The 11,923-nt window shown below is 31.2% G+C and overlaps 1 protein-coding gene across 1 annotated transcript; it reads right to left on the bottom strand.

Moving 5' to 3' along the window:
* Positions 1-221: 221 nt before the first annotated feature.
* Positions 222-6,803, bottom strand: LOC107483631 (protein NRT1/ PTR FAMILY 7.3). Its single transcript, XM_016104246.3, has 5 exons — positions 6,640-6,803; positions 6,273-6,393; positions 2,412-2,629; positions 1,671-2,233; positions 222-1,498 (listed from the first exon to the last, which is right to left on the bottom strand). Exons 1-5 carry the CDS (start codon positions 6,664-6,666, stop codon positions 628-630), a joined length of 1,800 nt encoding a protein of 599 aa, XP_015959732.1. The 5' UTR covers positions 6,667-6,803; the 3' UTR covers positions 222-627.
* Positions 6,804-11,923: the final 5,120 nt, after the last annotated feature.

Genomic DNA, 11,923 nt, shown 5'->3' with positions numbered 1-11,923 from the left:
CCCTTGTTAGAAGTTAATAAATTAATTAGAAGTTATAGTAAAACCTTTGTAAAAAATATCTCTGTTTCCTCTTCCTAGCTTCCCATGATTGTAGGCGTCGTTCATGAAATGGACTTTCATACACCATGTGCATAATTGTTTGTGTTAGTTTTGTGAATGTAGGACTAATTACATAACATATATGAACATGAGGAATTTACAACCATTCTCCAACATGTAAATTTAAAAAATAAAATAAAATTGACATTCATTCACTTTTTGTTAGCAATCACACTTAACAAATAAGAAAGCAAGGAAGCTCAAAGTGGCCCTAAAACTATCATTGCCTCTTCAAAGTTAAGTTTTGCACAACTAAGGTTCTGCAAGAACATAAACCAAAAACCTTTAGTTGGGGTAGCAAAACCAAGAAGTACATTTGTAAGAGGCTCGGGTAAAAGGGCTCCACTCCACTTACTATATAACCAGCCAAAACTTTCTCCCTCCCATGTCTAAGTTACTTTGACTGGTTACTTTCTTTCTCTTATTTATATATATTTCTTATCTATTAAATTGCGTTTGGATACTGTCATAAGAGTTTCTGTAGTTGTGTTTTATAGACAGAATCCAAACATAGATTGCCCATGGGATTCACACTTTGCAACTTGTATGGTGATCATCATCTTCATCCTTCCCTTCCAATTGTATACTTTTGAACCATTTGGCACAGGCAATATAAGCGATCAAGTCTATGGATGTTAAAGCGGCGAGGAGAAAGTAAAACCTATCTAAGTGACCTCTATTAAGGTTTCCAGGGATCCACCCTGGCATGTGATCCTCAGTTGAGACCTTCATAACCATGCTAACTAGTAAGCAACTCACATAGTTCCCTAATGAGATTGATGTCATGCAAAGTGCACTTCCAAAGCTCTTTAATCCATCTGGGGTTTGAGCATTGAAGAACTCTAGTTGCCCTACATACATGAAAACCTCTGAAGCTCCTATAAGAGCATACTGAGGAATTTGCCAGAAGATGCTTAGAGAGCTTGAGCCACTACAATGGAGACATCCTTGGTTTGCATACTTAAGCCTATAGCATTCGACTATTCCGGCCGAAACCATCGCCATTATGGCTATAACAAGACCAACTCCCATTCTTTGAAGCTCTGTAAGTCCCTTGGAGCTTGTCTTTTTCAATTTCCCGACAAGCGGATCGAGCACTCGACGGTAGAAGAAAATGAAGACAGCTACACTAAGGATGTCAAAACTGGACATGCTTGCTGGGGGTATTTTGAAATGGGAGATTGTTGTTTTCATGGCAGCCCCTTGCTCCACAAAGAGAGATGCCATTTGTGTGAAAACCACTGAGTATATAATGGTACAGAGCCAAATTGGAAGAAGCCTTAGTATGCACTTCACTTCTTCAACTTGAGTTATAGGACAAAGGTGCCAAGGGTTGTTGATGCCTCCTTTTTTGTCCTCTAGATCTCTTGAAGAAATAAATGCTGCCCTATCCAGAAACCTACAAAATATGACAAATTGGTTTACAATTCAATGTAAAAGAGTTTAGAATGTTCATAAATCTACTCATGAATAAACGATAACTTTGTATCAAGTAACTGTGAATAAAATTAGTTTTGTTTATTGATGGTTAAATTTGTAATCTTTTTAAAATTTCATAAATAGGTTCTTACTTGAATCCATGGGTGTGAAGAATCCTTCTATTGCCATTGTTGGGAGATTCCTTTTCATCCAAGACATACAAGTCATCTCCATTTGGTGTCATTTGAACTCCACACTTCCTTGAGGCCGCCACAAGGACTTGGCAAAACCTGGAAAGAGGGTTGCCGCAAGGCTTAAAGTGTCGATATCTGGGCGTGCCCACTAGAAACAAGAGCAGGGCAGCAAAGGCAGACCCTGCAGATGTCCAAAATCCGAGTGTCCACAATCCTTCATCTTCAAAGTAGCCCAGAATTGTGTTTGAGAAGAGGGAACCAAGGTTCAAAGCCAAGTAGAAGTAGCTAAAGAAGGCCACTTTTGAGTAACCTTCCTTTGAGTGGTCTTCATCAAATTGATCAGCCCCAAATGTTGCAATGTTTGGTTGGTATCCTCCATTTCCTAGAGCAATGAGATAGATTGAGAGGTAGAACATCCCCATCTCCATGCTTGAATGTTTCCCACATACAACTGTCTCATTTCCACAATCTTTAGGTCTAATCAAGAATAGGTACGATGATAGAGATAAGGATATTAGACCCTGTCATATGAAACCATCACATTGTTTAGTAAGTTAAGGAAGTAATTGATTAGAATTAAACACGGGTATTTACGAGTTTCAGTGTTTCTTGTTTTAAGAAACATAAAGTGAAACATTTAAAGACTAAAAATGAGTTACTCTAACCTCAAAAAAAGGTTGAGAGAATATAATTACTTACCATGACAAAGATGACCTGAAAGATGGCACAAGTTTTGTATCTTCCCCAATAAGAATCACTAAGAAAAGCCCCAACAAGAGAGAAGATATAAACAGTGCCAGTCCACTTGCTCACACTATTAGCAGCATCAGCATTATTCTGCCCCATCACCCTTGTTAGGAACAGAACCAAGTTCACTCCGATCCCAAAGAATGCTAAAGTTGCCAAACCTTGATTCACTGTTTCGTCGACAAAGAAGAAGAAAACAGTTAGTACCAATACACTAATTAATAACATGCAACCTTAGCTTAGCTTGTTACGTGCATCATGCTCCAATAATACACACTCTTCTGTCTAATATTAACCAAAATTTGTTCATGCCTAATTACATAATTAGAGAATTTGATAATACACCTGGACTTTTCAGCGTCTTTGAATTAAGTAATGTATTTTACTAGTTACATATTAATTAAGAAAGTAAACAAAGTTTGTTTAGCACATTCTACAAATATGCATGGCCAAATCAATCAGGATTACTACTACTAATAACAACATCTCTTAATTGAAGGGTTTTTTTGGTATTGGCACTTTTTATGTGCTATATATTTTTTTATTTTATTTTATTTTTAGAGAAAAAAATTGATAGAAGATATTAATATTTCAAGTATAAAGAGTGCATGAAGTTAGTCCTATGTAAAAAAAAATTAAAGAACTTATAAAATAAGAGATTCATTAATTTGACATTTTAAAATTTTGAGTTAGATGTAATATTTTTTCATTTTATATTTTTTCATATGATTTTTTTCAAAGTCTCTCTGGCGGCTGATTGCAAATCCATAAAGTGTTACCAGTGGTTTGCCACTAATAGCTTTCCCAGGAGAAATAATGTTTCGAATTTTAGGAAAAACAAATCTTCTTTAATTTGCGAAGTGACAGTGGTTTCCAAATCGGTATTACAAGCCTACCTTCTCTACTTGCTATATATTTATTTAATTTTACTTACAGAAACATAAACCTCAATCTGCATAATCATTTGGATTTCATTTAATGAATCACTCACTTTCTACAACGACATATCTATAGAGCCTAAGATGCCTTTCGTTCCTCACCACAAAAATAACGTTTATTTACTTCAAAATATTATGTTGCATACTAAAAATTAACAACTAAATTTGTTTATACATAATATAGTTAGTATATATATATCATGATATTAATCTTGTGAGATTTCAATTGGTTTAAAAGAGCCAAAAGTTTGATTAATTTAATAAATTTTAATATTTTCAGAACTAATTGATATAAATTACAAATCTTATATAATTTTTTTTCTTTTTTTTGGAAATGTGTTACAAATCTTTCAAGTTTCAACTAATCAAATTTATGTTGAAAAAAAAATTCCAGGCATATGTGAAAATCTTAAAAAAACTAAATTGGTATATACGATAAGAGTCATTATAGGACCAATTTATAGCTTTTCCAAACAAAAAATCTTTTGTTGGACTCTTTTCAGGATATTTTTTTGAAGGGCATGTATCCAAATACAGATTTCAGACGTACACATGCACGCATCCTACACGTTCCTGCACTTTTCCTCAGAAATAAACCAATTGGTGGAGATTTTTATTCTTATTTTTTAAAAATATAATAAGATATACATTTTTTCAAAAAAATTATTAAATAAGAAAATTGTTAACTATTTTTCATAATTTAATTTTATTCTCCAAAAATGATTTTAAGTATCTTAAATTGATTGTTTTAATATTTAAGTTTCCTTCAGCTACTACTACTTATGAGTATATTTACAATAAATTTTCAGAAAATAAATATCAAATTATTAAAATTATTTGCATATAAATCTTCACATAATATAATATATTAGTCATACAAAGTATATTATTAAAACGATAGTGACCTACCGTTTTTCCTTTACCTTTAATACATCCTATTTTCAAAGAGAGCCACAAAGAAATAATCAACAATCAATTAAGAAGCAACAATTACAACCCTCCTACTACAATATCATTATGTCATCTCATTTTCTTTGCATTAAAGATTGAAATTTACTCTTAAACTGAACACACTGTAGTCCATATATATATATATATATGATAGCATGATCAACATTGGTCATGCATGCACTTAAGTGGATCTCATGCCACGTGGCGACAGCACACGTCATGCAAGATTCTCCCAATAATTACGTGTCAGGAACGCTTCCTCTCAATTGCATGCTATAACTTCCTCTCTCCCATTTCACACACACACAAACACTCTTCCTTTGGAAACCTTTGTGGTTGTCGCTATTTTTTTCCATAGTCATTATTTAGAAGCATCTCTATAGTCTATCCTTTCTTTTTGTTTTTTACTCTCTCTTTCTCGATCGGATGGATCAACAACTAAGGTTTTGCTTTGGGCAAAAAGTAAATAAATAAATAAGAAAAATTAATGCTAAACAAACTCATTACAGTAACAATAACTCTCAATTTCAGCCAACATTATAATATATTATTAAACAAACTCATTACAAAATTTAACAAAAATAACTTTTTGTTCAATTTGAATTCTGTATAATTTTTTAATTAAATTTTGAATATTTTTATTTTTTAAAATTTTTGAATATTTTTTTACGTTGAATGTTGATTTCAATACTAATTGTGGGACGTTAGTTTTAATACTTTCTCAAATAAAAATTATCAATAATAACCCTTGAATCAAAAGAGGTGAACCAAATATACACGGGATATATATAGTTTAAGAACATATAAAACTTGTTGTTTAGTAAAAATAATATGGCTGGTTACTACTAATTACATTTTAAAAATATTTATGGGAGGAAGGAAAAGATATACAAAATAGCATTTTCAAAAAAGTTGTCATATAGTATATTCTCATAATACATAAAATATTATCTCAACAAAATCATATTATTAGAAACTAAAACATAAACCCAACCCACCCATTTAACTTGATGGTGCTTTCTATTTTCCATTTTAAAGAAGTTTTGGTTATGGTGTTTTTGTGAAGGGAAATAGAGCACGTTGTCGTTTATAATTTTGTGCTACGTACACCAAAAGAGGGGTTTGGTTGTTTTGTAGTGGATCAGTAAGGCAGCTTTTGGAGTAAGTTCCTTATATTGGTGCTGATAAGCTATCTTGAATATATGGTCTTTATAGGAAAAACGCATTAAAATAAGCATCAATATTATTTTGTGATACACAGCAAGGTGCTTCATCAAACTTCTACGCCTCCAACTGCTACTACATACTCACCACCTCTTATCGTCATTTATTAATTATACCCACACGTATCTCACACACACAACCTAAAAACTAAGGGTGACTACTTCTATGAAAACACTTTTCTGTAATATTAGGAAGAATTTATTTTATAATAATTCAATCAAATATATTTTAATTAAATATATTAAATTATCTTACAATTTATAGCATTATTCTCTTTACATGAAATGTGAAATAATTACGCTAAACTAAAACATGCACTATATAACATGCATTATAATGTAATGGCGGTAATATAGTAAGCTGATGGCGCACTAAGCGGAAAGAAATTTAATAAAAAAAAATGCTTATCTTTTAATATTATTTTAAGAAAATTTGATTTAAAATTTTTTAAAAAATGGTAAATTAATTATTCATATTAATATAAGTAGTGCATTAACTAACTAACTAAACGGTAAGATAAGGGGAAAAAATGAATTGAAATCAACTCTAATAATGTTATATAAAAAATTAGAAAACACAATTAAAAAACAAAAAAGAAAGAAAAAAAGGTGCATAATTGTGTTGTATAATGATGAAAAGGAGTTGTTTAATTTATATAAGATTATTGAATGGAATTGTGTTGGGGAGCAGAGGAATTTACAGAGTATGATAGTTCCAGCAACCCATGTTCCAGATTTGGATCTGATAGCAGGGCGTCCATTCCAATCAACACTCCCATCAAGTGTCACCTCTTCTTCTTCTCCTTCCTCTTTCAAATTCCTCTGAAATAATTAAATACTTATTAATTAAGTTAATCATTCAATAATCATGTATCAAATGTTGATTAGTAATAATATAATAGAATGAAGGGCACGATGGGGTCATGAGAATATGCATGCAGGCTTATTAAGTAAAGTATGATTATAGGAACACTTGTTTAGGGACATTTTTAACATCAAAAGTCCTTGAGAAACAAGGGCATGAAGGAATGAATTAACAGAATGATAAGTAATAAGATAGACACTGACCTGTTTGTAGAGTTCTAAGCAATCCATTGTTATATATATGGATGAATGATTGATAGCGTAGTTAGATTATCAAAGAAAGTGATGAAGGTGGGGATGCAGGGGAAAGAGAGAAATGAGAAGAATGCAATGAATGAAAGCAGAGAGGGTGAGAAGTGGTGAATAAATAGAGGGACAAAGGGGGTGCCATCCACGGTGCAAATTTAACACTGCTACTATTGTAGGGACATCATTCTCACGTGTCCTATAACCTACTCCAAATATTCCATAAAACTTTATTTTTTATTATTAGAATATACATTGAAGTATAAAATATATATTAAAAATATTTAAATTATATACAAATTCACTGATAACTGATTTTGATATATACTTAATATTTTATATATAAATACATAATAATTGATTTAGTGATTAATTTTTAGTATAAATATAATATTTTTTAAAAAAATATCTGACTGCTATTCTTTTAATCGGCTTAATTTCTCTAATTTCTTGACACAATTTAAAACAAGAAAATTTGAGAATTAATTTTTTTTAATCTTCTTTATTTACTATTTTATTGTTGATTATTGATTAAATAAAATTTAATTTTCTAAACAAAATCAAATTTGAAAACAAGAATTTGATAATAAAAAAGTTTAGATAACGGTATGCTGTTGCCCTCCTCCTTCGAACCCAAAATCTTTGGTAGTATAAACTTGAGAGTATACTTGCCTAATTTTTTGTTAACTTATGTTTAAAAGAAAAAGAAAAAAAAAAGAATAAAGAAATCATGCTTGATGGTAATATATGCAGTGAAGACATCCACGTATTCTGATTTTTTGTTGTGTTTTGAAGTGATTACGATTTTCCTATATTACAGTCATCACTCTAATAAATATAGTGGGTAAGGATCCAGCTTGGATTATGATTATCAATCCGATTCTTTTTTAATTTATATATACACAATGCAAAAATATACTTTCATAAACTTCTGTAAGGAGTTAATTTATCTGTAGTGCATGAAACTATTTTTAAGTTTAAAAGTACACTTTTTTATTTATTTCTTTTTACACCAATTTAATAAAGAGTACCATAATTATATATTTTATTTAATTAATTAGTCTGTTAAAAGCTTCACATAAAAATTAATATATTAATTATTTTGTCACTAGAAGAGACATTATATATTAAAAAGCATTATTAAGAAGTATTATTATTTTGTCCAATGCAATTAAAGTACAGTACATGGATCGGAATGGAATGACAGCTATGAAGAGATACAAGGAATTTTCCTTTGGACTGAAATATACGGCAAGTCGATGTCTTTTCTAATGCCCACACAAAACTTTCCTCTCATTTTCATTTTCTTTCCACTTTCCAAATTATTAATAATTAGTATTGTTGTTATATTATTTTCTTTGCTAGGCATAAGGTGTTCATCAAATTAAATGTTATTATTTTCTTAAAAGGTTGAATTATATATTTTTGGTTCATATGACTTTTCTTTGGATAATATGTTTAATTAATTATAGTAGTTTAGACGCTTTAAAGGATTTATTATTTTTCATCTCCTTAAACTTAGATCGACAGACTTGTTTTAACATAAAATTAAGGTGACAATGTTATTTGTATATGAAACAAAATAAATGTGCATTTATTAAATACTTAACTTTATTATTTACATCATATGGATTCTAAACCCCATCTATTTTTTATATATCCATCCGATTTCTCTACTCTAATAATTAAAAAAGTGTTAGAGACATTAAATTTTGTGATTTGTAGTCATTAATTAGTTATTATCAGTATTTTTAATGGTGTGAGATTATATCTAATAATATAAAATTACTCACTTTTCTTTTGATAGTTAAGTGTTGACTAAATTTTAATAAATATGTTGACTCCTAAACTTTTTCTAATTAAAATGATATCTAAGGAGAAATCAACTTTAATTTACAAATAATATATTTTAAACGCATTATAAGGACATTAATTTTCAAATCTCATATGTAAAGTCATTATTAATTCATTATTACTCTTTCTTATATATTATTACTATTATAGTTCTTGAAGAATTTAGGTTATGTTTGTCTTTGTGAATAGGACATAGAAATATGAACAATAAATATTTAAAAAATATTTGAACAGCTAAATATAAACACTAACTATAAAACTTTTATCACACATAGTCTTATATTTAAATCACAAAGTTGAGGTGGTAAGGTATTACGACGTAAAAAAAATAATAGTTAAAAAGAATTTTTACCTATAAGCCTGTGAAGAAGAGTTAAGCAAAGCGTTAAACAGAAAATCGCATCACTCACGTAAGCGATAAATATGAGAGAAGAATTCCAAAGATACATATAGCAAGTCTTCTGACTCGGCTCGCGAAGCTAGAACCGACCAAAGCAAATATATATATACATCCCAAAGTAATCCAAAATAGAAAACCGACAACTTAGCTTGTTTCTCTGAGTCAACCTCTAAGAGGGACAAACATAAAATATAAGGTGGAGAATCTATATACATTTATAAATATAAACAAAATACGCCCCTGAGTCTCAAGAGTTCTTCACTTCATCAGAGTCTCCAGAATACAGAGTGGTGCTTCTCAACCTGCATCTGAAAAATAATAATATTGTATGGGATGAGAACCGGGGGTTCTTAGTATGGTTAAGGTGCCAACATATATAGTAAATAGGGTCTCGAAAAAGTTAGAGGTAATCCTAGAATGCCAACACTCAGATTATAAAATTTAAAGATTTAAAGACGAAAGCCATAAATAGGGTTAGTCCTCTATGGTTCTAAACTCGATCAAAACCTAATCAAAACCCTCAATCCTCCGCCTTTTCTCCAATCCTCCAACTTCGGTGAACCACAGGAACACAAACAAGTCAAGCATATACAGAAAGCATACATAACAAGTAGGCAGCTAACAATTAACATGAATAAATAATTAAGCAAGCCAAGACAATGCACAACAAGCAAATCAAACATATGCACATGATGCATGCCTGTCCTAGGGCTGATGAGTCTCATCTGTTGGTTATATAACAAACTCGACATGTTCTGGTAGCTAATCTTGGACAAAACATCACAACACGGGACAGCTATTACTCGTCCACCTATGCTAGCGTTTCACCGAAACCGGAGTAGACATTACTCGTCCACCCAAACAGGTGCCACATCCTTAACCTGGATAAGGATTACTCGTCTATGCACAGGCCAAGACTCGAATAGGAATTACTCGTCTATTCTCGGATAGGAATTACTCATCTTCCCTTAACATTACACATCGAATAGAAATTACTCATCTATATTCACAAATATAGGTCGGATAGGAATTACTCATCTACCCTCACCGTCATAACTGGACCTTTCAAAATAATCCACAATTAAACTCAGTTCTCATCATTAATCATATCTCATTATCTCAACTCATAATCATAGCTTGGATAGGAATTACTCATCCATCCTCACAATCATAACTCCTTCATTATCAGCTCATAATATCACCACAATTGTCATTATATCTCATTCATTACTTTCACCACTCTCATCAAATTAGGTATCCCCTTCTTCATCTTCTTCGATGCCCATTTCTATCTTCTTCCACTCGCTAACCCTTACTTCATGACTCAAAACCTTACTAATAAATTTTAGACAAAATCTTTAGAAGTTTGGAGAATCAAAGGATTATTCAATAGTTCAAAATAGTGAGTTTTCATCAAAACAAAAGTTTCGGAAGTTTACAGGCTTGTCGGGAAGGTCAAACCGTGCAAAACAGATTTTATGTGAAAAACAAGATTTGTGCATACGCATAGGTTTTGTGCGCACGCACACAACAGAGCGTCCTTCCCAACCTGTGCGTACGCACATGCACACACCAGAATTCCTGCAACTTCGAAAATTCAGCTTTTGGCAAATAACTTTCGACGTTCATAACTTCCTCTATAAAATTCCAATTTTCTCAAATTTTATACCGTTTCAAAGCTATTGAAAATATATTTAATTTAAAATATATTTCATTCAAATCTAAAATTTGAGGCTCAAGTTATAGATCACCAAAGTTCACTAAAAATCTGTTGTTATCAAAAATTACTAACACCTTAATTCTTCAAAGTTTTTATTTTCAAACCAGAATTTCTCACCCAAAACAACCCTAAAGTCCATCCAAAATCCTTCCATACCCTCTTTACCCCTTTCTCAACATAAAAATATCCAATCCTTATCAATTTTAATCCATAAATTCATATCCAAACAATAATATCATAAATTAACAACATAACACTCATTATCAATATTCATCGTTCATCAACTTCATCAACAATTAACAATTCACCATATTATCATAAATGGTTCAATAGGTACATCCAAAAAGCATTAATCCATAATGAACCCAACCACTCTAACTTATCCTATGGTCAACTAGCCTACATTTTCACGAAATATTATATATTATCTACGAGAAACCAAAACTATACCCTGACCGATTCCTCGTAAAACCTGGAACGTTACCATTTGTCATTGTTCCATAAAACCCAAGCTTCCAAGGTCACACCAAACCGGTCTTCGGCTTCCCAAAGTCCAATACCAAGTCTCCAACACTACCAATTTATTTCCAAAGTACACGATCCAAACTAATTTCACAAAATAACACTAAAATTATCATAGGATTCACTAATTAGATAACTCGAAAAGGATTAAAAGTTCCTTACCTTACCAACACAAAATTGAGACAAAACCCAGCAAATTCACAAAGCTAATTTACTCTTAAGCACCAAAATTTTCAACAAATTCTCAACACCTAATTTTAACAAATTTCAAAAATGAGATGAGAAGATTTAGGTGAGAAAAATCAAGTTTTTTACCAAATAGTTGAGTGAACTTTGTAGAGAATTTCGAGATGAACGCGTGGCCACTAACGGCTCGTCAATCAGAACTCCGGATCAAAAGTTATGGCCAAAACAAGTGAGGTGTGAATAGTGATTCTTTTCCTCCCAAGGTTTCACTCTTTCAACGTATTTAATAAAGAAGGGGAGAAAGAAAGCTGATGGCAGCTTATGTATAGAGTAAGGTGAGTGGGCTTGGGCCTACTTGGGTCCGGTTCGTTCAGTTCGGTTCGTTTGGTTTAATTTTGGATCAAATTCTTTAAAATTAGTGACAAAATTCATGTTTTAATTAACTCTATCTCATTAGAATATAAAATTCATATTTCTAATTTTTTTTAAATAATAATTAATTTATTAACTAATTATTTACTAATTTTTCAGGTTTTACACTAACACAGTATTTTTAGGAT

This window comes from Arachis duranensis, chromosome 1 (assembly GCF_000817695.3).
Source record: "Arachis duranensis cultivar V14167 chromosome 1, aradu.V14167.gnm2.J7QH, whole genome shotgun sequence".
Classification (NCBI taxonomy): domain Eukaryota; kingdom Viridiplantae; phylum Streptophyta; class Magnoliopsida; order Fabales; family Fabaceae; genus Arachis; species Arachis duranensis.
The sequence above is the reverse complement of the archived record's forward strand: the minus strand, read 5'-3'. Positions and strand labels throughout refer to the sequence as shown.

Coding starts and splice junctions, on each gene's coding strand:
- LOC107483631 (XM_016104246.3), bottom strand. CDS start 6,666: ATGGATTGCTTAGAACTCTACAAACAG. Junction 6,394..6,639: donor GCTTAGAACTCTACAAACAG/GTCAGTGTCTAT, acceptor TAATTATTTCAG/AGGAATTTGAAAGAGGAAGG. Junction 2,234..2,411: donor TTCAGGTCATCTTTGTCATG/GTAAGTAATTAT, acceptor TTCATATGACAG/GGTCTAATATCCTTATCTCT.